The 24,651-nt window shown below is 38.9% G+C and overlaps 15 protein-coding genes and 1 pseudogene across 16 annotated transcripts; 7 read left to right on the top strand and 9 right to left on the bottom strand.

The window, feature by feature from the left end:
- Positions 1–365: 365 nt before the first annotated feature.
- PCL5 (Pcl5p) lies at positions 366–1,007 on the bottom strand (the record flags this gene model as incomplete). The annotated part of the gene is made up of 1 exon (XM_037287802.1): positions 366–1,007. The coding sequence occupies one exon, from the start codon at positions 1,005–1,007 to the stop codon at positions 366–368; it is 642 nt and encodes a 213-aa protein (XP_037143697.1).
- A 604-nt stretch (positions 1,008–1,611) lies between these two features.
- TRM5 (tRNA (guanine) methyltransferase) lies at positions 1,612–3,078 on the bottom strand (the record flags this gene model as incomplete). The annotated part of the gene is made up of 1 exon (XM_037287801.1): positions 1,612–3,078. One exon carries the CDS (start codon positions 3,076–3,078, stop codon positions 1,612–1,614), a length of 1,467 nt encoding a protein of 488 aa, XP_037143696.1.
- A 224-nt stretch (positions 3,079–3,302) lies between these two features.
- Positions 3,303–4,403, top strand: RRP4 (exosome non-catalytic core subunit RRP4; the record flags this gene model as incomplete). Its single annotated transcript, XM_037287800.1, has 1 exon — positions 3,303–4,403. One exon carries the CDS (start codon positions 3,303–3,305, stop codon positions 4,401–4,403), a length of 1,101 nt encoding a protein of 366 aa, XP_037143695.1.
- Positions 4,404–4,468: 65 nt separating this feature from the next.
- OMS1 (putative RNA methyltransferase) lies at positions 4,469–5,827 on the bottom strand (the record flags this gene model as incomplete). The annotated part of the gene is made up of 1 exon (XM_037287799.1): positions 4,469–5,827. One exon carries the CDS (start codon positions 5,825–5,827, stop codon positions 4,469–4,471), a length of 1,359 nt encoding a protein of 452 aa, XP_037143694.1.
- A 193-nt stretch (positions 5,828–6,020) lies between these two features.
- On the bottom strand, positions 6,021–7,181 carry DYS1 (deoxyhypusine synthase; the record flags this gene model as incomplete). Its single annotated transcript, XM_037287798.1, has 1 exon — positions 6,021–7,181. The coding sequence occupies one exon, from the start codon at positions 7,179–7,181 to the stop codon at positions 6,021–6,023; it is 1,161 nt and encodes a 386-aa protein (XP_037143693.1).
- Positions 7,182–7,388: 207 nt separating this feature from the next.
- Positions 7,389–8,216, top strand: IPK1 (inositol pentakisphosphate 2-kinase; the record flags this gene model as incomplete). Its single annotated transcript, XM_037287797.1, has 1 exon — positions 7,389–8,216. The coding sequence occupies one exon, from the start codon at positions 7,389–7,391 to the stop codon at positions 8,214–8,216; it is 828 nt and encodes a 275-aa protein (XP_037143692.1).
- On the bottom strand, positions 8,213–9,046 carry HTD2 (hydroxyacyl-thioester dehydratase HTD2; the record flags this gene model as incomplete). Its single annotated transcript, XM_037287796.1, has 1 exon — positions 8,213–9,046. The coding sequence occupies one exon, from the start codon at positions 9,044–9,046 to the stop codon at positions 8,213–8,215; it is 834 nt and encodes a 277-aa protein (XP_037143691.1).
- A 127-nt stretch (positions 9,047–9,173) lies between these two features.
- Positions 9,174–11,174, top strand: HG535_0C03150 (annotated as a pseudogene). Its single transcript has one exon. A coding segment is annotated over exon 1 (2,001 nt).
- A 275-nt stretch (positions 11,175–11,449) lies between these two features.
- Positions 11,450–11,788, top strand: HG535_0C03140 (uncharacterized protein; the record flags this gene model as incomplete). The annotated part of the gene is made up of 1 exon (XM_037287795.1): positions 11,450–11,788. One exon carries the CDS (start codon positions 11,450–11,452, stop codon positions 11,786–11,788), a length of 339 nt encoding a protein of 112 aa, XP_037143690.1.
- An 82-nt stretch (positions 11,789–11,870) lies between these two features.
- Positions 11,871–15,848, bottom strand: GDE1 (glycerophosphocholine phosphodiesterase; the record flags this gene model as incomplete). The annotated part of the gene is made up of 1 exon (XM_037287794.1): positions 11,871–15,848. One exon carries the CDS (start codon positions 15,846–15,848, stop codon positions 11,871–11,873), a length of 3,978 nt encoding a protein of 1,325 aa, XP_037143689.1.
- Positions 15,849–16,308: 460 nt separating this feature from the next.
- Positions 16,309–17,790, bottom strand: ATG42 (carboxypeptidase C; the record flags this gene model as incomplete). Its single annotated transcript, XM_037287793.1, has 1 exon — positions 16,309–17,790. The coding sequence occupies one exon, from the start codon at positions 17,788–17,790 to the stop codon at positions 16,309–16,311; it is 1,482 nt and encodes a 493-aa protein (XP_037143688.1).
- A 416-nt stretch (positions 17,791–18,206) lies between these two features.
- ATP19 (F1F0 ATP synthase subunit k) lies at positions 18,207–18,416 on the top strand (the record flags this gene model as incomplete). The annotated part of the gene is made up of 1 exon (XM_037287792.1): positions 18,207–18,416. The coding sequence occupies one exon, from the start codon at positions 18,207–18,209 to the stop codon at positions 18,414–18,416; it is 210 nt and encodes a 69-aa protein (XP_037143687.1).
- Positions 18,417–18,586: 170 nt separating this feature from the next.
- BRX1 (ribosome biogenesis protein BRX1) lies at positions 18,587–19,480 on the bottom strand (the record flags this gene model as incomplete). Its single annotated transcript, XM_037287791.1, has 1 exon — positions 18,587–19,480. The coding sequence occupies one exon, from the start codon at positions 19,478–19,480 to the stop codon at positions 18,587–18,589; it is 894 nt and encodes a 297-aa protein (XP_037143686.1).
- Positions 19,481–19,759: 279 nt separating this feature from the next.
- On the top strand, positions 19,760–22,141 carry MDM20 (Mdm20p; the record flags this gene model as incomplete). The annotated part of the gene is made up of 1 exon (XM_037287790.1): positions 19,760–22,141. One exon carries the CDS (start codon positions 19,760–19,762, stop codon positions 22,139–22,141), a length of 2,382 nt encoding a protein of 793 aa, XP_037143685.1.
- A 279-nt stretch (positions 22,142–22,420) lies between these two features.
- On the top strand, positions 22,421–23,944 carry HG535_0C03080 (uncharacterized protein; the record flags this gene model as incomplete). The annotated part of the gene is made up of 1 exon (XM_037287789.1): positions 22,421–23,944. One exon carries the CDS (start codon positions 22,421–22,423, stop codon positions 23,942–23,944), a length of 1,524 nt encoding a protein of 507 aa, XP_037143684.1.
- Positions 23,945–24,051: 107 nt separating this feature from the next.
- Positions 24,052–24,597, bottom strand: HG535_0C03070 (uncharacterized protein; the record flags this gene model as incomplete). Its single annotated transcript, XM_037287788.1, has 1 exon — positions 24,052–24,597. One exon carries the CDS (start codon positions 24,595–24,597, stop codon positions 24,052–24,054), a length of 546 nt encoding a protein of 181 aa, XP_037143683.1.
- Positions 24,598–24,651: the final 54 nt, after the last annotated feature.

Below are 24,651 nucleotides of genomic sequence, written 5' to 3'. Positions count from 1 at the left end.
CTGTCAATACCATGACCGCACAGTGGACAAGCTGCTATTTTTGAGCCCACGTTCATCCGACAGGTTAAACATGCCTTGAAAAACACGAGTAGTTTTCATTCTTTGTATACGCACAATTATTCAAAAACGGATTGTAAGTTAGTTGGAAAAGTACGCAATCACAATCATTATGCTCGTTTACCTTCGACACTCCACAACATAACATGGGGCGTTTTGTTCTCAATTCTTATCTTTCTACTCCTTATTTCTATATAAATATTTACTTATAAACAAATCTATTTCCCGCTTCCAGACCGATTTCAGACCGATTTCAGACCGATTTCAGACCGATTTCAGACCGATTTCAGACCGATTTCAGACCGATTTCAACTATTGATTACTGCAAGTTTGAAGATTTTCCTATGGTGAGGTACGAGTTCTTCGGCGAGGCTTTCGTCCAAAGATCTCCTCCTTTTGGGAAATAGACGTACCTCCAAATCTTCTAACTCACTTTCCGCAGCAAACAACTTGTAATCAAGTTTTTGAAGGTACCAGCGCTCCATACAAGACAAATCCTTTTGTTTCAAGCCACTGATAAGACTCCAAGTCTTCAATGAAAAAGTGTTGTCGTTGAGAAACTTGTGAGCCAATATCAGACACGACAAAAAAGCTCTTTTAGAGCACTTTGCAAACTCCGGCAAGTCATCTATATCTTTTTGTGAATTATTGATTTTCTGGAAATATAGCGTGGACAGTAGAGTCACCTTCTTATTACACTTGGACCTTTTTAAAATCTCCCTCAAAAACCCACCTAAAACCTCGGAATCATTCCTGATTTTCGTTGTGCACCGATTCATCGTCAAGCTGGATAACAGAATCGCTATCTGATCAATCAATAACTCGGGGGACCGGATGCACGAAGTTCTCGGCGACGGTGATGTGGCCTCATATTGCTTCTTAGTGTCATAAGGCGGTGTTTGATAAGCTAAACAGTGATCTAAACTGTCAGTCTCTTTAGTCTGTTGCATTCTTCACTCTTATAAATATAACCTTTTACTAATTTATCATACAGATACCATGAAAATCCGGTATTCAGTTCTTCTAGCCTCCCGAGAGAAGTCTAAATGACGGAAACCATCTTGAGATTTACCTTTATGCCAACAAAAAAACAAAAACAATATAATTACAAAAACAGCAGCTGTGCTCAAATGCTAATCAATGCCTGACTGGATAGGTACTCCTATAAATCAATACAATATTTGCTAGTACCAGTGATATCCCAAAAATTCAAAACAACCTTTTCACGCTCTCTTCAATCTGAAGTGTCAAATGCAGCGGTTGCTGGAAACTACAGATAATGATGTGTGCTTATTCTGAATGTATTTACGATACAAGTAGTTCCTGTCTTTCATTAAGTTCCTTCTTTATATGCGATTCTCAACGCGGCCTTTCTATGACGCATCCCGCATGAAAAGAAAAGAACAATTTTAGTCATAAGGAATACTTTCATGCAAAGAGTGACTGAACAATGGTAGATGTGTTGATTGATGATGGAGGTAGTAACGCGTATGCATTTTACGACAATAGAGACATGATGACCTTCATGAGGACTATATAGTGACTAAAGAGGTTTTAACAGTATGCAACCAGCTTGGGAAGTTGGAAACTGACGCAGAACATGGGTTTGGTAGGCGACACTTTACGTACGAGATGGAAGGACAGGTCATCGAACGATAAAACTTGGGCGCTCGCATTGAACTCAGCTAGTATTCTTTTATGGACTCTCTTGTGAAGTTCTTCCATAGAAGGGTCCTCGTCATTGGCGTACTTTTCAAAACAGTGGACATGGATCCACGGTAGATCTTTGACTTCGTCATGGCCGGAGTAGAGACCAACGAAATTGTGAAGAAAAGTGATTGAACTGTCGGGAAGATTCATCACAAAATGATGGATGTTAAAGGGGATTGGCACTTGTACGACTTGTGACTTCGCTTGGTTTTCCGTTTTTGGCTTCTTTCTATATTTGTTTATTTTTGGCTCAAGAGTGATCGTTGAACTAGTCTCTTCAGACCGCCACTCTTTCAGCAGCCCTAGTGATCTATTGATGAACTCAGCACCATCAAGATTGAAGGACTTTACAAGTTTTTCGACTTTATTTAGTGATATGTTTTGCTTCAAGTAAACGAAGCTCTCTGGATTTAAATCATTAGCCAGAACAATTACATTTTTCTTTCCTGCAGGTATGGCAAATGGTCCTACTCCGGCAAACACATCGCAGACGACTTGCCCCGTTTGGAAATACTCCTTCACCAATCTTTCGTGTTCTGTATGTAACCTTGAATTCCAGTAAACTTTACTGAAATCAAATTTAAATGTGCAGTTGGATTCCTTTTGCGTTACAACCAAATCATCATCACGGCCTGCAATCACCTTCATAGGGAATGTTCTGAATTTGGTGGCAATGGAACTAACTTTATCGACGACAGTCTCAATTTTATTGTTCTTGTCTAATATAACTTGTCCAATTATTGATGAATATGGCTTAAATTCTTGACGTAAATTAAGATGCGCAATATGGCCTGTTACCGTAAAACCGGTTGGAATCTCATCCAAAAATTCAGCTGGTAAAACAGCTCTCAATATCTCTTCCGCTCTCCAGAAATTATAGTCCAACACATATTCATATGATATTACTTTGGCCCCAGACTCCTTCAAAAACGATCGAGCTTCTTGTGATAATTTTTCAGAGATTTCATCTGGGGTACTGATAGAATCATTTAATAGAACTCCTTTGAAAACAATTCCGTTGTCACAACTCAGAGTCTTGCTGTTATTGCTTGGTATGCTGTCCGCAACTTGCCCAAGCCTAACAACATGTGGTATACGTGGGACTCTCAATATACTGTCTTTGTAATTCTTGGCAAAAAAACTGATATCACTAGGGTTAGGGAATTGTACAGCACATAATGGGATCTTCGTAACGAAAAAAGATCTATCAAGTTCCTTCATATTCCGAGCAACCGGAGGTTGATATTTATATCCTGCAATCGTGCTCATTGTGGAGTATATTCTTAAGACTCTCGAACTCGCAATAAGCATATACTTCCCAATCGCTAAACAGATTGTGAAAGTATGAGCAAAGCTTTAACAAGCTAGTACTTTTACTATATCTTATTTCTTCATTAAATGCTGTAGGAAGCTCATCGCTTTCACGAAAATTTTCCGAGAGAGACATATAATTGAAAACTACAGTTATGAATTAAAGCATAAAAAAAGCAAGGGCATACTGTAGAGCACGCTTGACACTCATTTTCAACCCAGATATGTCTGAAGTTATAACAGTAGTCAAAAGAAGAGGTGACTTTCAAAAATTTGGTGGCGAAAGTCTTGTGGAGGAAGATGAAGAAGGCGACGTTTATATGTCAGATAACGAGGATGGAACTTACGCAAATAGGCCTCAGGAGAAAAGTGTAGCCAACTCTGGAATGCAGATCGTGACTCCTGGTGAGCTGGTAACAGATGATCCAATCTGGATGAGGGGTCATGGCACATATTTTCTCGATAATATGACCTATTCGTCTGTAGCTGGTACGGTATCAAAAGTAAACAGGTTACTGTCAGTAATACCTTTGAAAAGTCGTTATTCCCCGGAAACTGGTGACCATGTTGTTGGAAGAGTTGCCGAAGTAGGAAATAAGAGATGGAAAGTCGATATTGGAGGTAAGCAACATGCTGTTCTTATGCTGGGCTCTGTTAATCTACCAGGTGGTATACTGAGAAGAAAATCTGAGAGTGATGAACTTCAGATGAGAAGCTTTTTGAAGGAGGGTGATCTGTTGAATGCTGAAGTCCAATCTTTGTTTCAAGACGGAAGTGCTTCCCTACACACAAGATCTTTAAAATATGGGAAGTTAAGGGACGGCCAATTTTGCGAAGTGCCAAGCTCTTTGATTGTAAGATCTAAAAATCAAACTCATAACCTACCTGGTAATGTAACAGTTGTTCTTGGCGTCAACGGATTTATCTGGCTCAGGAAAACATCAAAAATGGATTCCGCTAGGGATGCACCCTCAATTGGTAACGCTAGTGCGGCTGCAAAGAGCGGTCCTACAGGTGCCATTTCTCTTAGGTCTGCAGATGACATTTCAATCACCCGATTGGAGGAAGAGTCGTCTTGGCAAATATATTCTGATGAAAATGATCCTTCAATATCCAACGGCATCAAGAAAACGATATGTCGTTATTCCAATGTCATCAAAGCTTTGGCGTTTTGCGAAATAGGCATAACTCAAGAGCGCATAGTCAATGCATATGAGGCCAGCATGGTGTATTCAAATGTTGGGTCATTGATCGAAAGAGATACAATGGAAGCAATTGGGCATGATGTCTTGAATGGAGAAAAAATGAGAGGCTTAGGAAATTAATATTTTACATGAACCTAAAAAACAATATAATTAATGGATATATACAAGTAGCATAAAGACGAGAGTCATTTTTTTCCTTCTGTAGGAGTTTGCGTGGAGGGAGCATCCATCGATTCTAATTTTTTCTTGATAGAGGAGCCGAAATACTTTTCAAAGAATCCAACCTCTTCTTTCTTCTTGATTGAACCTTTTTTCTTCGCTACAATACACCAAGTGGTTCCAAAATGTGCTCTACTTTCATCAACGATCTCTAACTCGGAGTCATCTAGAATTTCACCAATGTCTAGATTCCATCTACACCCCCAGGTCTTCAAACGTTTCTCAGCTCTATCATCTAAAATTTTGTTTACGAACTCGTAAGTTCCCCTTCCGTGTTCTAATAATATTATTCTTCCTTCCGGCTTCAGTAATGCTGCAAAGTTTTTCAGAGATTGAACAGGATCATAATGTGAACATAAACCGAAGGTTTCAATTATAGTATCATATTTGACCTTCGTTGTATCACTTTTGACACTAGTAATCTCTTCCATCGAATGTTTATCATCATTTGCAGGAACATTTGCCTTGGCTAAATCAACGAGATTTTCAGCTTTACCGACTACAAATGCTGCCTTTTTGAAGCTGGGATACATCTTCTTGAATTTTTTATAAGTAATCTCCATCATCTTTTCCGATGAATCCAGAAATGTTATTGAATTAATGTGATTTGCATCCAAATATTTGAGATTCCTGCCAGTACCAGAGGCAACCTCTAATACATCACCTTCACAGTGTCGCATCAACCACTTACGTCTGCTGCCCATGAAAATAATCTTTTCCTCAAAATTCACTCCTTTATCGTATTCCTCAGCTTTACCTTCGTAAAACTCCGTAGTATCCCTTGCCGGCAGAATATTCTCATTCAATTTGTTCTGGTCATTATTATCGAGAGTGATGCCGTCAAAACTATCTGTCCCGTTCTCTCGCATTTTCTCGTAACTGGCTAGTTTTAATTCATCTCTCCTTCTCAATTTACCTCTCAATTGTTTAATTCTTAAAAGTTCGTATTCGTTGGCTTCACCACTTTTACTCTTTTCCTCCAACCTTTCCAACTCCTTTTCTTTAGCATATAGTTTCTTCATGAAATAAATCCCGTACACAAGGAATAGGATGTACGACGCAATGAGATACTTTGTTAGACCTTTGCTGAAACTCTCCGATCTTGCTATTGCACCCCATCGAATGAATCGATTTTTCGAATTCAAATGCTCTTCAAACTTCTCTTGAGCAAGCTGCTTGGCTGTTCTGGGGCGTCTGATTTTGATGTTTGGCTTCTGTGTAAATTTTTTGACATTACTTTGGTATCTGCAATTTGTTGAGCTGATCTCTGAACTGAAAAGGCAGCCCGCTCTCCTTGCTGGTTGTCTTATCAGAACTTTGAGCATTAAAGTACCCAACGGAGATCTGTACTTCCTCGCGGTTTGCTCAGTACAATTATATACACTGTTTTTTTTTTGTTAAAAGAATTTTGTCGGATCTCTCTTTTTTAATGTTGTATGCTAATTATTATGCACATCGTTGAAAAAATCTCCAGTAGTTTAAATCTATACTTGTTTATAAGCTATTTACGAATGCCAGTTAGTTTTTGTACTTGATATTTTTACCGCTGGCAAAAGTAGCTGCCACTACTAATGGAAATACGATAGTAGCATCAGCATACACTTTCACGGAATGCGCATCTGCCTTGATTTTACCCCAAGAAATGGCTTCATCTGGTCTTGCCCCAGCATCAGAGCCATCAAATTCTTGACCAGTGTTTATATAAACTGCAAAGTCAGCCCCATTTCTCATTAAACAAGCATTGGCGATGTGATGTTTGATTAAACCACCACCGAGAATGATCATACCGGCTTTTGAAGCCTCCATGGACAAAGAATTTATCCTTCTGATGTCGCCCACGACATCTACCCTTAGCTGGTTTGGAGACGCTTTGAAAGTATGGAAAAATAACATATCACCAATAGAGCCATCGGTAATTGAAGGACAAAAGATAGGAATCTTGTTCTTATGAGCCCAGTACAGAACAGAAGACTCATCATTAATTTCCTTACCAAGGCGATCAATCATCTTTGAAGGTGTCCAAATAGGACTTTCAACATCTGTGTTGGCATCCAAACAAGAAGAACCATGTTTAGCAACATATTCTTCTTGTTCTTCCAGCATCTTGTCCAATATTGGAACAATCCACTCTTCAAACTTACAATAGTTGTCATTTGGAACCAGAAGGTTACCAATACGATTTAAACCTTGATCACGTAAGGATGCACCTTTCAAAGAGAACTCACCAAGAAAAGTTGGAGCTAGACATTTGATTAAATCCTCTTCGATACCACCGGCACTTGCAACAATCGCATCGACCATTTTGTTTTGTACTAAGTACCTCAAGGTCTCACGTAGACCAGAGCTAATTAGATTAGATGTATAGCCCATAAAAATGGTAGTCTTTTGATAACCTTTGTCGTCAAATGAACCTTTTTTTTCATGGTCTTCCAACTCATCGATATGCTTGCCTCTCCATGATCTCATATCGTTGATAATATCACAAGCTTGACCCAAAGAGCTTGCTTGGAACCCCATATTTTTCATAGCTCCAATCAGGTCTGTAGCCCTCATGTCAGTTGCTTCAGGTTTGGAATAGTCAATACCTTCCACTTTGACAAAGTCTTCGGGAATCGGCACAGATTCCTTTAGGACTGCGTCCGCCAGCATATCTGGCAGCTTCTCATTAGCTCTAGACATTCTTACTGATACTACAAACTTTTTCCGCTATGCAATTCAAAGGACAGAGAGACAGAACTCTTTTATGAAGTGTTTCGCTCTAATCTGTTTAAAATGTAATATTTTTTAGCCTGAACATTAAATGACGCTAATAAACGAAAAAAAAGCAGAAATGACTAAAAGAACGTTTGCAACCAAAAAGGCTTTCTTCGGCAACTTTTGGATAATATGAGGATAGTCGCTCGGGGAAATGCCAATATCCTGATAGATTATGGAGAGCCTAGCTGCCTGTATAGATGCTGTGTGAGGTACTCTGGCTCACTAAGACAGAATAATCTGTATACTCTCGAAAATTTCAAGTACATCAATGAAACCATTAAACCATTGCTAGGCGATCTTTTATGCCCGATGGAGCTGCAAGTAATCCCAATAGAGTTCCTAGAAAGTATTCGAGGCGAGCTTGGCGAAATAATCGATGACAGCAATGTGATAGTTACGAAACTGCGCAATTTGAGACCCTCGGAATTCAGCACTGTATTGTATTCTGACCATTTCACCAGACTCTACACTACTGAAGGCAAATCAAAATTATGCTTGGAGTTCAAGCCAAAATGGCTCTATAATTCGTCCGATTACTGCAGAAACTGTTCTCACAATGTTCTGAAAGGAAGAAATATCAAATATTGTTATAGAAGAGTGATGAACGATCCTACTTGTTTGAGGGAGACGTTTCAAAATGGTGTAGACAAAGCCTTCATTGTGAATCTACTAGCTTATTTTGAGAATGGTGAAAATGTTTTACGAAAATTGTATCATCTTCAGAAGCAAGCACATACACAAGTGCTTGGAGAAATAAGAAATAATGATGATGTCACTGATGATTTGCTTCTCGAAATGACGCTAAAAGATGTAACATGCTTCTTGCAATGGCATGTTGACGGTGATATAAGCTGTCAAATCGTAGACGTAGATCTCAAACCAAAAGAGAAATGGGTTCATTGGCTTAAAACTGAGACACAGCTACGTGACTTAAATAGTAAAATCTATGCGAATTAGTATTTTAATTCTGCTTTCAAAAAAACCTTTTCGCTATCAGTAGCTTTCATCCACATTCTAAGCGACCTTGCGTTACTGGCCAACGGGTGCTCATGCCATATTTCAACCTCCGTATTTGAATATATGTGATTGGTATTCTTATACTTAACTCTTGAGAAGGGTTTGTCAAAATAACGGTGAGCGAATTTCATCAACACTTGCACTGCTAGAGGTCCTTGAACAATAATATTTTTATAGCCCTCTTTTGTCTCGCAGTAGCTTTTATCCCAGTGGATCCTATGTGAATTCAGCGACAAATTACCATAATTGATAATGTCCATTTCTTCAAATTTGAACGTTCCCATAAGGGTGCCTTTCATATGGATCATATTATTGCTTGAGTTAGTGCGACTGTCATTTGCCATGTCATTGGTGTATACAAGGGTTCTCAGCTCCTTTGCAACAGGGGTATCAAACCCATCAGACATGGATCTATGTATGCAGACGTAGTAATCATTTTGGATTCTTTTAACAAACTTTATCTTCTCTTTACAGATGTAGATTTTATTGAAGTTCATCGCGCAATACATAGTTATTTCACCTTGTGCCCATAGTCGTCTTCGATAAGTCAAAAGAGGGTTATCGAGTAGTACAGATGGAGTCTGATACGAAAAATAACCATCCCGATCCAGTTCATTCTTGATGGGGTTGAAATACAACAGATGATCACCGAGGCGCAAACCTTGAGAACTTTGAGGCACACAAACTCTGCCTTTTAATAATGAATGGAATCTCTCCAGGTGGTACGGGTTCAAATAATCTTTGATTACCGATGTGCATTGCTTGATCATTCACCAAATTGCACTTTTATTTTGCGCTTCTTGTCTCGTTGAACTTCTTTAGGCACTCTTTAAATTACTGTATGAACTATTATTGCGATGTTAGCTCCTCCACATCGGCTACAAAAAACAAGAATCTATGCCCAAGAGGTCATCAGAATCTCATATAATAGACAAAGAGAGTCCTTTAAAACATGCTGCAGTAGCGGGCTTGTTCTTTGAGGAGGCTGTTACTGACGATAGTGATGAAATATCCATTGACGAGGGAGAATGGGAGGATGTACCATTGAATGGCAGTGTATCTTTTACTATGCTGCAGGCCGAGCCATCGAACACTTCAACGACAGATAAGAAGCACCCGAGGAAGCAACATAAATATCAGAAGTTAAAATATGGCCTTCATATTGCTTCAGTTAAGATTTATTTGGCAGTCATGAAGCAAAGACTGTTTTGGACGAGAGATGAAAGATTAAATAGAAGATTGAAAAGATCAATTCCTACTCTGATTGTTAAGAAATTCAAAAATTGGAAGTTGCAATCGAGCACTGCTAAGCTCAATAGTTTAAGGACCTTGATTTTAGGACTTATCTGGTGGTTTCGAAATCATTATCAGATTAATAGCAATGGATTTAGACAGAATTTTAATCGTTTGCAGTACCTAATTGCATATTTCATGAAGGGAAAGGAATCATCCACTTACAAGAATGTTCTCAATAACCAACAAATTTATTATGGGGTGAGACCAGAAGGGACAGATAATATAGACAATATCAGAAAGATGGCAAGAGATAGAAAGGCCAACAGGGACGTTCTTTCATTATTCTTTCTCATTGTTTTACGAAATGTACTCTCTGATGAAATTGTACTTTCTTATTGTTTTGCTTTGCCCCTCCATGATTACGAAATATCCTGCTCAAATGTAAAATGGCAGATAACAAATGGTATTGGAAACGTTCCAAACAGGTTCGATACTGATCTTCTGCAGCCATATTTCTGGATTGAGTTGCGCCTTCCTGACCTTGATAAATCCGGAATCTACGTGATAGATCCTATCGTTCATTTGAAAAATGAGGAGATTATTTCCAGATATGCAATCGATGAACCCGTGCACTCTTTTCAACCTATAGTGGACATGAAACTCAACTTGAATCAGAAATTTCAATATGTTGTTAATATAGATTGCCAAAATGGCCTTTTAAGCGATGTTTCCCCAAGATATATACCTAACATGTCGTACCGATATTTTGACATAAAGCCCACCACAATTACTTGCAAATCATTGAATTATAAATCATACTGCTATTTTAAAGATGCATTGAAGAGGATCAACAAGGGAAAAATTGAAACCGCGAATTATCCACTAATGAAAGCACTTGCAATGAAGAACTGGGAATTACCCAAAACGTTAAAAGACATAAAAAGGTCCGATTGCTTTATATTGAAGAGTTTGTTAAAGCCAAACCAGACTTTAAAGAGGGGGTCGCAACCCATTAACGTATCTGATAGAATAAACCTTTTTAAAGAACCAATTCATTGGAAATGCGATGTGCTTCTGCTGAAATGCGAGAAACATTGGAACCAGTTAGGCAAATCGATACTTCCAGGCTCAGAACCACTACGACTGAAGAAGTATCTACCTATGAAAAATAGAAGGAGAAAGAGACCGGATCTTTACGAGATACGGGAGCTTTTCTCGATTGAGCAAACCATTCAAACTCCAAAACTGTCAACAGCAGGTATTGATGAATATGGTAGACCATACCGCATAACAGACGTCGATTCACTAAAAAATCAGCACGGGAACATTGAGATCTATTCCTTTGGGTCTGCGCCCGATGGGTTTGCCATGCTCCCTAATAAAAACTATATGAAGAAACTGATAAAGCGCTACAATAGATGCTCTCAGAAGAGCAAAAACATAAAATATATCGACGTCGTGAGCTGATTCGACTTCAAGCAAAAACCGGGATACGCTGTTCCAAGAGTCGTCAACATACTACTAAACTCACAAGACCACCTGCTGGCGCAAGAGCTAATTCGCCAAGACCAAGAAACGCGAGCACTCAAAACTTGGGGATGCCTTCTGGAAAAGCTGCGAATTCAAAATACACTTAATGATAGATACGGTCGTGAAACATAGCTAAAGCTAGGTTTCAATCAGCATTGCTGCCTTTTTATCGCTTATTTTCTCAACGATAACGGTCATATGGAGGGATGGATGGAAGCTCCTGTATGTATCCCTGGTAAAGAAAATCCGGGGTCAAAAAAGCGAGAAAGTGCCGGCAAGAAAACGACAAATATAAAAATGACAGAAATATCGAGGAGATATCTCCATGTTCTTTATGTTATTATTTTTTAAATATCTTCACCTATTACCTCAATTGGTTTGCGGTTTTACCTCACCAAATTCTCACTATGGCATCTTTAGTAGTTTCTAATATTCCTCTTTGTGTCAGCGACGTCACTATTTTGAAATTTTTGAACGACAAAAGTCATGCTGCTCATATCGAACATATTCAGCCATTTCCCGATGCTTATCATTGCATCAATGACAAGGCTTCCACCAGATGTTTACAGCTGTTTTTGAAAAACTCTGATCAAGTTAATTATGTGAAAGACCTTTTCGAAATGGACAAAACTTTGGATGCTTTAATTGAAATTCAAAATGACCTGATCCGCTCCCATAAGATGGACAACAATGCAATGCCTCCCTCTTCATTTTCGGGGAGGAGGCTTTCGGTGACGACTTCTTGAAAGAAGAAAACATACGTATGACAGTAGGGAGGGGAAGCAGTATGACGTAGAGCTAGTATCTAGCTATATATGATTAGGTATATTATATTTTGTTAGGAATGTTTTTTTCATCTTCTCTTGCATCTTTCGTCAAACCTTGTCGAACTGCTAAAACGCTGTCAACGATAACAGCGTCTACGCCTGCATCCATTTCAATGTTTGCATTCTCTGGATCATTATTTTCAGTACCAAAAGTGACGCAAACTAGGCCACTTGATTTGATTACTTGGGCTAATCTTGGTGCTCGAATTATAGGTGAAGCTGCTGATACGATACCCAAAAGATTCCAACTACGGGCGAATCTGATAGCGTGTTGTAATGAGGACGCGCGAATATCTGCCATTTTTTGATTTCCACCTTCCGTTAGGAATAAGATTGGAATCGATGGTTGTTTTAGTGATAACATAGCGCAAACATCGGGATGAAATGAAGAGAAGATAATATCTCGTCCAGCTGCATTATCGTATACAACTTTCAATACCGTGTCAATCCAATGGTTCATCTCAACAGCAATCTGACCTATATCTTCCTTTTCCGCCTCATCGACCATTGGATATTTACATTCTATGTTGAATCCGACGTTCGATGGGATTTTTTTGAAAAGCTCTTTTAGAGTTACAAATGAAGATGCAATCGAATGGCCTCTAGAATTACCCTTAAAATTGTTCTTCTTGTAAGTTTTTGTTAATTTCATTCTGTTTTCTAAAACTTTGGAAACATTTGCGTATGCGTTGCCCCTTATTTTCCCATCTGATGATCTGTTATAGATCCCACTATCAGAATCATCCACTGAACGACGTCTTTCATTTGGATGAAACGACTGTATATGATTATCAACATTGTTTAGATGTAAAAATTGTTCCAACGTTAATTCATGCATGGGAATATCTACACCGGTTTCGGCGACTAAGAAATCATGATAAACAACAGGAATATTATCCTTTGTTAACTGAACATCAAATTCAACATATGAGGCTCCCAACGAAGCTGCTGCAATAAAGGATTCAACAGTATTCTCACCTAATTGCAAAGAATTTTTGGAATTAAAATTTTTACCCAAGCCACGATGACCAATCACACGAGTGGACACTAAGGATTTCCAATACGTTTCAGTACGGCCCAATGACATTTTCGGATGATCAAAAGGTGTCACCATCATATATTCAAACGTTATCGTTCCCAGTACACTTAGTGATTCATTTGCAATGATTGGAACTGTGATCATATCGTTAAGCGAACGACGGTTGATTCCAACAGATGCATTCGTCCTACCTAACAATGCAACTGCACGTCCTAGTACTTTAGATGGCTTGTGATCGGTAGCATTTGAGTTATATGAACTCAATGAACTTCGTGAATCATAAATGGAGTTGTTTCGGTAAGGCGAGTAGAGATTTTGTTCTTCATTAGCACTAGAGGAGTTTGGGCCTTGATTCAGAAAAACAGAGCCATATGTTGGTACAATATCAAAGTAAACGATATGTGTCTTGTCATTCTGGAATGGGACTTTGAAATTTATAGATTCCAGGTTAGAATCTAATGGTAAATCAAGCACAATTGGTGTTTCGTTTAAGTCATCATTGCAACTAATAACCAAGGATAGTGCAGTATCAAGCTCAGTTGAGGAGACCTCCGACACTGGGACATTCTTTAGAGATATACTTGACTTTGTACTACGGCTGTCATTTCCACCTAGGGTAATCAGTAGAACTGCTTCGTTCTGAGCCAGATATTTATGACCAAAGGATTTGACAGGTTGAGGTAACGAGACCGGGTTTGACTTGTTGTGGAATCCATTACCAGTTACAGATGTCTTTAACAGATCTCTTTGACTGATTTTAGTGCTTTGGTTATTAGTGGAAACATGCTCAATGGATAACTGACTATCGGATCTGACAAGTGATCTACCTCTTGTGCCTGTATTGTCACAATCATTTGACCAAGTGGGTGTCATTGGAATTGAGATTGGAGAATCCGGGCGGAGGGGTTTGACATTAGCAGAGGCAATATGAGGATGTGTTATTTCTGGATAGTCAACTATTTTTAGCAACCCTGCAATGCTCAAATGTCCACGTAAAGCTGCATGCTCCATTGGTGTCCAGCCACTTTCATCAAAAACAACGCTAACAGCTCCATAATCACAAAGCAACTGGACAATTTCTTCTAGACCTTCCGTAGCTGCAGCGAAAATGGGGGTCCAACCAAAGAGTCTCTCAGTTATTTCAGTGCTAGCACCATTTTTCAGCAAAGTAGCAGCAGCTTCTTTCAGGTTAGACTTACATGCTAAATAAAGGGCAGTCTCACAGCTCTCTTTGTCTTGGTAGTTGATATTGATCCCTTTAATAGATAATAAAACCTCAATAAGTGGAGGTGAATTCAATCTTGTCGCCAAATGGAGTAACTGAGGAGTGATTATAGATGTAGCTGGATTCATAAAGGAGAGTAGTGTCTTGACTGTCATTGGGTGAGTTCCCAGGACAGCCAAATGGAGAGGGGTTAAAGACTCACTGTCTTGCCAACTAACATCATCAATGGGGACATCTGAATTCCACGCTCCCCATGTCTTCAAATTTTCGATGATAATTTTAGTTATTTCAACTAAACCGTACTGTGAAGAATAATGTAAAGGAGTACGTTTATAGTTATCGCGTTGCAGTAAGCAAGGTCTTAAATGTGCCGGTAACTTCCGTAAAATATATATCAAGGATGCAGGAGCATCGTTAGAATTTATTCCATCGGGTCCAAATGCACCAACCAATCTCACATGTCTGTCTGGAGGGGCCGCAGCTTCGAAACTCAATGTTTTTTTCATGAGAGAGTTGATATTGTTGATTTCTTCATCATCCTGGCCTTTTTGGTATTCTGCTGCCTCTTTATTGCCCTCTGTTGCAGATGATGTGCTTTTCCCATTCATTCTTTTATCCTTCGTCAAATTCTTACCTAAAGCAATAACATGATGATGGAAAAAGTTACGAACATTAATATCATTGGGATCCCCCAATGAAGGTATTATCTCCAATATTTCATCAATGCATTGAAATGACTGATATAATGCGGATTTGTTCAACAAATTAACTAGTATTCTAGTAGGGATCAAAACAACTGAACGATACGCACCGATAAGTTCATTGATTAATGATTTTCCATCGTCCTTTTCAATGAGCATGGAAACAACGTCTTGAGCATTACTTAAAGTTCGCAGACCATTTTCACCAACACTATTTTCTCTGTTGCAAACAGGATCGCTACCTGCTTTGTATGATACTTTGTCTAAAAATTCATTGATGATTGCTAGATTTCTACTAATTTCAGAGTCATTAGAAAAACTCAATGGGAGAATTCTTGCTTGCAAATATGATTGCTTTTGATTCGTTCCAACTTTTTTGTCCAATTTCTTCAAGATCTTGGTGAAAGCTCTTTTATTTAATTCGCCATACCATTTCAGGTTACGGAAATGAGATCTCAATTCGACAAGCATTCCTATAACTTCTTCCAAAGATTCAGACACATCATGAACGTGTGAGGAAACAAGTGGCATATTCTGACAGATAGTACTATTTTGGGAATCTTCGTTTCGTAGGTTAGAAGTACTGGTCTGCGGTTGGCGAGGTTGTCTTTCTGATGCCACAAATCCTCCTGGATAAGTGTTTAAGAAATTGTTGATATTATTAAATTGCATGGAGGACGTCAAACGACGTAGTCTCCTATCATATTCCAGATATTGCATATTGTAGAAACTATTCACTTTCTCAATGTCCCTATCCAATGCAAAGAAGAAAGAAGCCAGTAATTTTCTAACATCTGTATGATCGAAATACGTCTCATCTACTTGAGATGAATTTATTGCCTTTCTTGAATTCTCATCTCGCCCAATATCACCATCTTTATCGTGTTCCACAGCGTATAGTCTCCCCTGAGCCAACGAAATCTCCTTGATTAGCTTCTTCAGAGACTTGTAATTGACATATTGATGACTCCACTCTGGAACTTGGTGATTAGGGAATGTTTTACCAAATTTCATAGTTGCCAGGTTTCAATAGACGTCTATTTCCGTGGCTCAATGAAACGCACCAATCTATTTATTTCTTTCGAAGAAAAGATTCGCTTAATCAACTAGGATCAAAGCTAAAGCAAGGCATTCATGCGAGATGGCTCAAGATATGTAGCAGAGGAATGACTAGCCACAAAGGCTTATATACCAGTTTCTTGGCGTATTGCATGCCACATGGCCCTTGAAAACGAGTCAAACGTTTTCGTCATGATTACTGATTTGATTGGAATTGTTGCAAAAAAAGTGAAACCCACGTTGCCCTCTGAACAAGTAATTTCATGCATTAGAGACGCATGGGTAATATTGAGAGTTTGTAACATCTGCTGACCTACAGACCACGATATTATTCTATAGCGTAGTATTCTGAACAAACGACTTATCTACTTTTACGTATTTTCTAGAAGGCGCAACGGTTTTATCCAGAGTTTGCTTAGTATAGCAACCTAGACTTATCGTGAATCCAACCATTGAGCATTTCTAAAGAGGACTCTGGCTGGTCCATTGGAACCATATGACCTGCGTCGTATACTCTCAGGAAAGTAAGAGGCCCAAACTTTTTAATTTGGCCAATCTCTTCACCAGTATCCTTACTCTTCCAGGGCTTCAAAGGCAAATATTCATAATTTTCTTTGGACTTCCATTCGAGTTGATCAGACCAAGCACGATTACCTAGCCAATTGCAGATAAAATCCTTGTCACCGGCGTATATCAATACGGGAATATCACGATCAAGCAATTCCGCAACATACTGTTGGAATGGTTTGGCCTCATCACCTGTCAATACGAAACCGAGAAACACATCTTCACTACAGCCTGTGTAGTTGTGAACGTCAGAACCAAGAGCTTCTTGAACGAATGCTTGGTTTAAATACTGATCAACATAACGCAAACCGTAGTAACACATGTCGCCCTCGTCTTGATCCTCGCAAGGTCCACGAATATCATAAACATTTAATCCTGTCTCCTGATATGGATCTAAGAGAACAGCATTACAATAGGAGGAAGCTGCAATGCATGGCAGATTTGATTCCGTTTTGTAGCAAATTTCCGCTAGCACGCGGCACCTTTTAGCATCTTTATTCATCTTATCACATTTATCCTCAGATAATACTGCAGGGTAGCCACCAAAGCCACAAGCCATCGGTTCATAGTAATCTGACTGAACCAAACTGTCAGTGATGCCATTTCCAATCAAGATGGAAGACAAATTGAAAGAGCGCTCTGGATGCTCCAGTACAATTTCGTGAGCTATTTGCGGGATATAATGTCCAGCATATGATTCACCTGAAATATGGAAATCGTTCGAGCTATATTGCGGGAATGCTTGGAAGAACAATTCCAAGAAAATATAGACATCCTTTCCTGCTGCTCTAGTAGTGACAATCTTTTCATCACCATATGAAAATCCAACACCTAGCGGCTGCTCCAAGAAGATTATCGACGCATTATTGTTCCATGAGTAGGGATTATGGATTGGCTTTAAATCGGCGCCAATCGATGAAGGCCCTAATTCAAAGAAAAGGCCGGTTAAAGACGAACACCCTGGACCCCCATTGAGCCATAAGATAACTGGATCATTCTCTGGATCGTTTCTGCTCTCAAAAAAGTAATAAAAGAAGTGCTTGCTCTCTTCGTAGTCAAGATAACCGGACCACTGTTTAACAGTGTCCAGCCCTAATTTCGAAGGATCAACCTTCTTTATTCTCAAAGAGTAGCTATCGTCTATATCCGATGCCAAAGTAACAGTACCCTCATCATTTGAACCAGGTCTGATATCTTGAAACGCATTTCTTGGAAGCCGTGGTAATTCAAATTTGGGTAGAGATACTACATCTTCAAATAGAGAAAGGGCACTTGCCATCCCAACGTGGCCTGCAAGTGCTGTCAACGCAACACTTTTCAACAACTTCATCACACCAACTATCTAAGTACTCTCGAAAAGAGTCTGTATGTGTAGTACTTCTCGTTGTTTCAAGTGAAGAGTTAGGGGAAACATTAAACTTATCGCCTAAATAAATGACGGCAGCCAAGGGACAAAGAAATCCAAGCAGGCTGAAATGAACATAAGATAGAGACAACACTTGTTATCGACAACTCAGCATGGCTAAACTCATAATAAGATTGACCAGAAGGTCAACTGACCCATTTTTTCCAAACTTTCCATTTAAAAAACTAATAGTGCCCTCCTATTGGCCACTTTTTTTTTATATGTAGGCCGAAGTAGAACAACTTCTTGTTTATCTGGACAAGAGAAAATACAACACATTCGTACTTCAAGCATTAGACAAGGAGCCAATTAGCATTAACGAAGTCAAATATAAAGTAAAAATGGGTGCCGCATACCATATTATGGGAAGAACCGTTCCTTCTCATTTCTTAGCGCTTGGAACTATCGGTTTGGTAGCCTTGATTGCTATTCCCAATCCGTTCTCCTCCAAGAAGGGAGAGAGCATTGATTTCAATGCTGGTTCTAAGGATGAGGAAAAATTCATCAAGGAATACTTGGCAAAACATGCCGGAGCACCTCACAAGCAGTAGTTGAAAAGGGTTTAAGGTTGATGACGGGCCATACCACTATTAATGAGATTTAGTGTAGCTAGAACATGTATTTAGTCCCATATATATTCAGTTTAAAAAATTTTCAAAAATTTTTCGATACCCGTCGTTCTTTTCTCTGTCTATTTTACAAATATATACTGTAGGGATACTTAATCTTTGAAAACTGCTTCGTTGGACAAAGGATCAGCGGCAATTACAGATTCCCTTTTCTTTATTTTTCTTTGAACAGCAGCATCTGCTCTTGCCTTTGCTTCAATTGCGGCTTGTTGCTTTTCTTGAGCTCTTACAAAGTTTGGTGAAACGTACTGTTTGTTCTCGTAAATCTTGGGACCACCAAATGAACCCTCCAGTATCAAGATAACTGTCATGACGAATCTTGGACCTATTTCCACCAAAGAAATATCCTCAGCCTCTTCTTCAGGTTTATCCTCGTATTCTTGTTTATTCCTTGCTGTGTGAGAGACTTCATACGTTCTTACCCATATCTTGTCATCGACAATACTAAAAGACATAACGTGATCAATAAATGGCTTGGACTTTCTCGCCATGGGAGGAACTCCAAAATTATGCACCAGTAGTTCCTTGATCAATTGATAGTGTGGTGAGGTCTCGAATCTGCGGTCGAACGACAACACAGGACGTGAACCCTTCAGACAATTACCTGTAAAGTTCAGCTCATCCATCGTATGAAGATTCTGCAGATAGAACTTGATTGTAGGTCCGTTAGGTGGTTTGGATAGCCACATATATAGATCCTGGTGTTTTCTTGCCTCAAAAAACAAAATGTTGTTACAGTTATATAGCTCGGCAATCTCATTCAACTGCTGTAGATCCTTCTTCGTGTCCAACTTGGGCTCTTTTCTTGAATGTGGCAACAGCGAGTAAAGATCCTGGATTAAATGACGATGTCTAAAATTCACACCCCTACTGGAGATCAACAGGGTACGCTGTTTATTCATGAACTGTTTCTCGTTAGGCTCTTGCGACTTTCCTTGTTGAGATCTTTTCCCCTTACCGGCCAATGCTTTGAAGATTGATGACATGTTGCTTCTTTCTTATTATTCAAACCTGACCCTCGGTAACTAAAATGACAGTAAATAACTGTTCAATGAAGTTTTGTCTTCATCTTATCAAGAAACTATTTGACCTCATCGCATCTCATCGCTAAAATTTTTCAGCATATTTAGAGAGAGTCGCCGAATACGACTGGTAGCGAGCATTAGCAGGTAGTATTTGAAAAAAGAGCTGCAATAACAAGGTTAAATTAAAATGTTGAATGAGCATTTCTTCAGCTGGTCTCTATTCTGGTAAGGTCTCTGGAAATGGATCGGGAGATACTGGATCTCATTGAGAAGGAGAATTTTAAACGGTGCCATGAAAAGATAGGTACTTTAAGAAAACAGTATCCGAATAACTCATACTTGAAAGTATTGGAAACATACGTGAAATATCGTCAATCCCCCAAAAAATTTGATTATGAAAGCTCATTGGGTCAAATTTATGGACCAAAAGGCTCAACAATTACCAGCGATTTATCAGCTTTGAACATGCTTCATACTTTTTTTTTTGAACTGGGCAAATACGATGAAGCTTTGCAAATATACGAACGAGCCAATTTCAAGTATCCTTCATTCAATTCAGCCTTGCAATGGTTTGAAAAATCTTTGGAGGACTCGAATTTCAGGCACCTTATTCGCGCCAGTCAAAAGATGGGGAAGCTATGCGTGGATGGCGATGTTTCGAATCCGACTTCACGCGATTACTCTTTCTGGTATGCCCTTTCTATATTGGCCCTCTTCAAGTTTCAACGAGATCAAGTCACTGATCAAGAAGCAAGGTTATTGCCTCAACTAGCATACAGAACACTATGCACAGCTAAACCTTTTCAGTCGACGCAAGAGGTTACCGTGTTTTGCCTGGTCTGTACGGAATTGTTTCCCGGAGATCTTTCGAAGTCGAATGAAGTCGTTTCTGAAATTAAGCCTCATTTAGATAAGTCACTGGATTTGTATTTGAAGAATTTTCTGATAAAACATATTCCGGAAGATGATTATAAGACCATGTTCGACGTGTGCCGTAGAATTTTGGCCAAGATTGACGACTATGAGTTGATAATGCAGCTGTCACGTTCAGGATATCACTTGGGAAAGTCAAAAACAGAAATAATTGAGATTATCCACTCTTTAGTCGGTGATTCCAGGAACAGTAGACTTTCATATTTGGAAAACGATAAAATTTTCGACGGAAGAATATCTGAGTCGTCATTGTTACATTATCTATCAAAATATCATGAAAAACCGTGTTGTATTGTCGACATCAAACGCTACATGCAGTCTGTCGATAGTGACGCACTAAAATCGGTATTTGATTCCTTGGATAATCAGAGTTTGATTCATGATTCAAATGCATTTGATTTACATCTAACTGAATCTGATTCAGGACATCTTTACAATAAACACAAGGAATCCTTAAAATCGAAACCAACGACGGACTACTCAACATGCTCCAAGTTTATCTTGGATAAAGTCCAATCAATACTATTTAAGAATCAAAATGAACCAATCTTGAAAGATGTATTACTTGCAGTTTCCCTACTTGAAAATTACCAAAGATTAGACCCACATAATTTTGATACGGGGGTTTGCTTAATATCACTTTACATGCATTTGGGATGCGTTCCTTTGGCTTTTTCGTTGTTTTTGGAGTTCAAATCAAAAAACATGCAAATTGATAGTTTCGATTATATCATGTTTTCGCGGTATTCTACTTTATTCCCTTCCAAGGACAGCGACTTCCTTAGAGGCTTAAAAGATTCACAAGATAGGTTTTATCGGGCATCTATGGAGAGATACTCTCAATTCATGAGACTGGCATTGAAGAAAAAAGCTTATAGTAAAATACTTGGACTGATCGAATTTAGAGACAGATTACAGAGATCAAGCATGAAATGGATGATGTCATATGAAAGACTTCAATTAGCAAGATTGTGTAATGACAAAAAAAGCGATCTACTTCATACCCTGCACGATGACTTCAGGTATTTGGAGGCCGGAGGAAGTTTAAAGTTCTCAGACAATAGAGATTGGACATTATTCGGCTCTAACGTCACAAAGGATAACCTACCATCAACACTTGATTATTTGAATATCAATGAACAGACTATAGCACTCAACTGTATTAAAGAACTCATGATAGAAGCAATTCCAACAAAGCAAGTGAATGACGAATTTATTGATAGACTTCTAACGGAAACATTGAGTGGAAAAGAACTCCAAACTGCTTTAGAACAATCATTTGATGAGATAGACATGTGGTCTTTCAATGTCTTTTACGATCTGTACAAAACAGATGGTTCAAAGCTAACTAGCCATCTTCGTGATATAAAAACGGAAACTGAGTTGAGCACTTGCTGGAAATTGTCGCACGTTTATTTAACTCAAATACAAACCCTAAAAACTCTCGACAACTTCAAGAGAATTAAAGATAATGAAGCTAAAAAATTAATCAAAACAAAACTAAGCGATCTAAGATACAACTGCGATGATTCATATGCTGTATATATTTCACAATTATCTTCGGCTTGCGAGTCTCTTTCCAGAGGTGACAGTCATGCTCTGCTAAAATCATTGGATTTCACGCCTATAAAACTTGAACCAATCAAGAGCTCAATACAATCTGTCCAAAAAACTATTCGGAACCTATAATGTAAGACAATCATATTTATAGACGTCGTATTTATATTTTCAAGAATATTGTGTCGTTCTTGCTGTCGCTTCTATGCGATGGAACATCGCATTTCCAGTTAAGGGAACATGTAAACATAAGGAAAAATGTTGATTCAAGATAATTAAAACAGGCTAAATTAAGCAAGTCCGTTGAAGACATTGATATGGCCATATATACAGATTCAATCTTTTGAATCCTCATTGTCACTACCTAAGCCAGTGTCGGGCTCTTTCATTCAAGAGTAGAACAAATAACCAATGGAAAACACTTCTCAATCTAGAATTCTTGAACCAATAGACTCCAATTCATTATCTTTAATATCACTGTCTTCAGCTTCCAACCTTCAAGAGAATGTTTCAGAAAATCTCAATAAGCCTTCCTTCATCCGTCCTGTGAGTCCTCCTCTGTTCGAAAGCGCAGAAACGTCACAGAACAAATGGCAATTCGATCGAAAAGAATTCGCATTCGAGAGTAATAGTACCCCTTCCAAAAAGACTGACAGTATCTTACAGCCACTGATTCACAACAGAAAGAGGCGCTCCCAATTAATGGGAGCTAAGCCTAGGGTTCCCTCAAAGCTACAGCATACGACATCAAAGCTACATCATGCGACTTCAAAGCTGGACTTATTAGATGAAAATAAACTCACAACATTGCCCATTTGCCCACCAAGGGGTAGTGAGAGAAGCTCGTTGAATGTAAAGCGGTTGAAGTTAAATCCCGTGAATGAAATCCGCATACATACCGATATGGAGAATAGACGAATAAGCTATGGAATACCATTGTTGCTAGCTGGTGAATCTGGAAATGATGACGAGGATGGTGAGGAAAACGAACATCCAATTGTTCTAATCGAAGACTACATAAAATACTCAGGTGGGCCACATGAACGCTGTACCAAGAAGAAAGTATCAATCGCTGATTTGAAAAGCAAAATGAGCAAAAGGAAGGATATGCATATTCCGATTAAACTGAAGACCCCTAAAACAGCACTGTCCAAGTCATCAAGCTCTTCACTGACATTAACTCCCTATGTCTTCGGAGAAGAATCTACTAGGAATGAATTCGCGTCGGGTCGGGTCTCTGACAATCAGACATTAAACGGAAACGAGAGGTCTAGCAATAATGATAATGACTACGATAAAGAGGATGCATGCGAAAATGAAGTGGATATTGGTGTAGACCTCTCGAACGTCTCAGATAGTGTGCGAAATATTTTGGATGTCATTATGAAACCAAAAACTCAGGAAAACGATAAATACTTAAGTAATCTACGGATTCAATCACAACTGAGAACTTGTGTTATATGTGACAGTCCGCTTTATGAGATTAGCTCACTTATTTCAGATGCTGATGATTTCAAGGAGATCGTTTGCGGTAACTGTACTGAAAAATATGAGGAAGCGGCCAAAGTATTTGAAAACTATGAGTTTGAGACGTCCGGTGAAATCAGCATTGACTCCTCATTGAGCAGTATGAATAGCGCATTAGAACTTACGCATGGCGAAACAAGCGTACTGGAAGAACCTGTACGACCTGCTACCCCAACGATGACATTACAAACACAGGATAGATTCTCGCAGGAACTGATAAGAAGGCTACAAGTCCAGTCTCAGAGACAAAGTTCTTCCAGAAAAAACGCAAAAGATGTGTTCGACTGTCCCACAATGGCGTGGTTCCTCGACGCTAAAAAGAAAATTAGGTGGAGATGGAGGGCAAGTGGATTATTGCCTCGATTTTTGACAAATCATTACGATTCTAAGCATATGAGTAGCAATTAAAAATACAGAAATGTCATTCATAATTCGTTAAGTCCACTTAAAAAATTACATAGGTTCTTAGATATAATCGCATATTCGTTAGATTTTTTAACTTTTAGTTTTACAGCTTAGTCTAATTCCAAACCGTGTTGAGCAGCCTGCTCAGCATAGTTTATTGCGCATGTTGTGGCAAGTAAATGATCCTCTTCTTGCTTTAGACCACTCACAGTCAAGCATGCAACTGGATAATCACTCTTTTCCAGGAAAATAGGAATTGCACCACCGTGAAATGCATATTCTTTGGAATCGACGAAGAACTTCTCCTCAGGTGTCTTACCTTGCATCTTGTTACCTAGATAAAAGCTAGAATGACCAAATCTCAAAACACTTTTTCTCTTTCTTTCGATCCAGAAATCATTATCCAAAGAGCTACCCTGGAACGTAATGGTACGAAAAAGACAATGCCCATTGCTCGATGAAACGTCAATAGCAACAAAGCTCTCCGGATACAGGTCCTTGGCTGCCTTTCTCACGGACATACCTAGCTGAAAGGCATCTTCGTAATGAAAGGACTCTAAAACACATTTCTTCTCCAACGACTCTAGTTCTTCCAAAGAAACTTTTCTTGCGGAAAGTCTTGATAATAGTTTTTTATCCAATTCCACTGTGCTCATCTTCTCTTAAATGATGGAGTTGATCTTGTGATTAATGTGTGTAAACAAAGAGAT

This window comes from Zygotorulaspora mrakii, chromosome 3, assembly GCF_013402915.1.
Source record: "Zygotorulaspora mrakii chromosome 3, complete sequence".
NCBI classification, from domain to species: Eukaryota; Fungi; Ascomycota; class Saccharomycetes; order Saccharomycetales; family Saccharomycetaceae; genus Zygotorulaspora; species Zygotorulaspora mrakii.
Note: the sequence above shows the minus strand (reverse complement) of the source record. Positions and strands in the feature narration are given on the sequence as shown.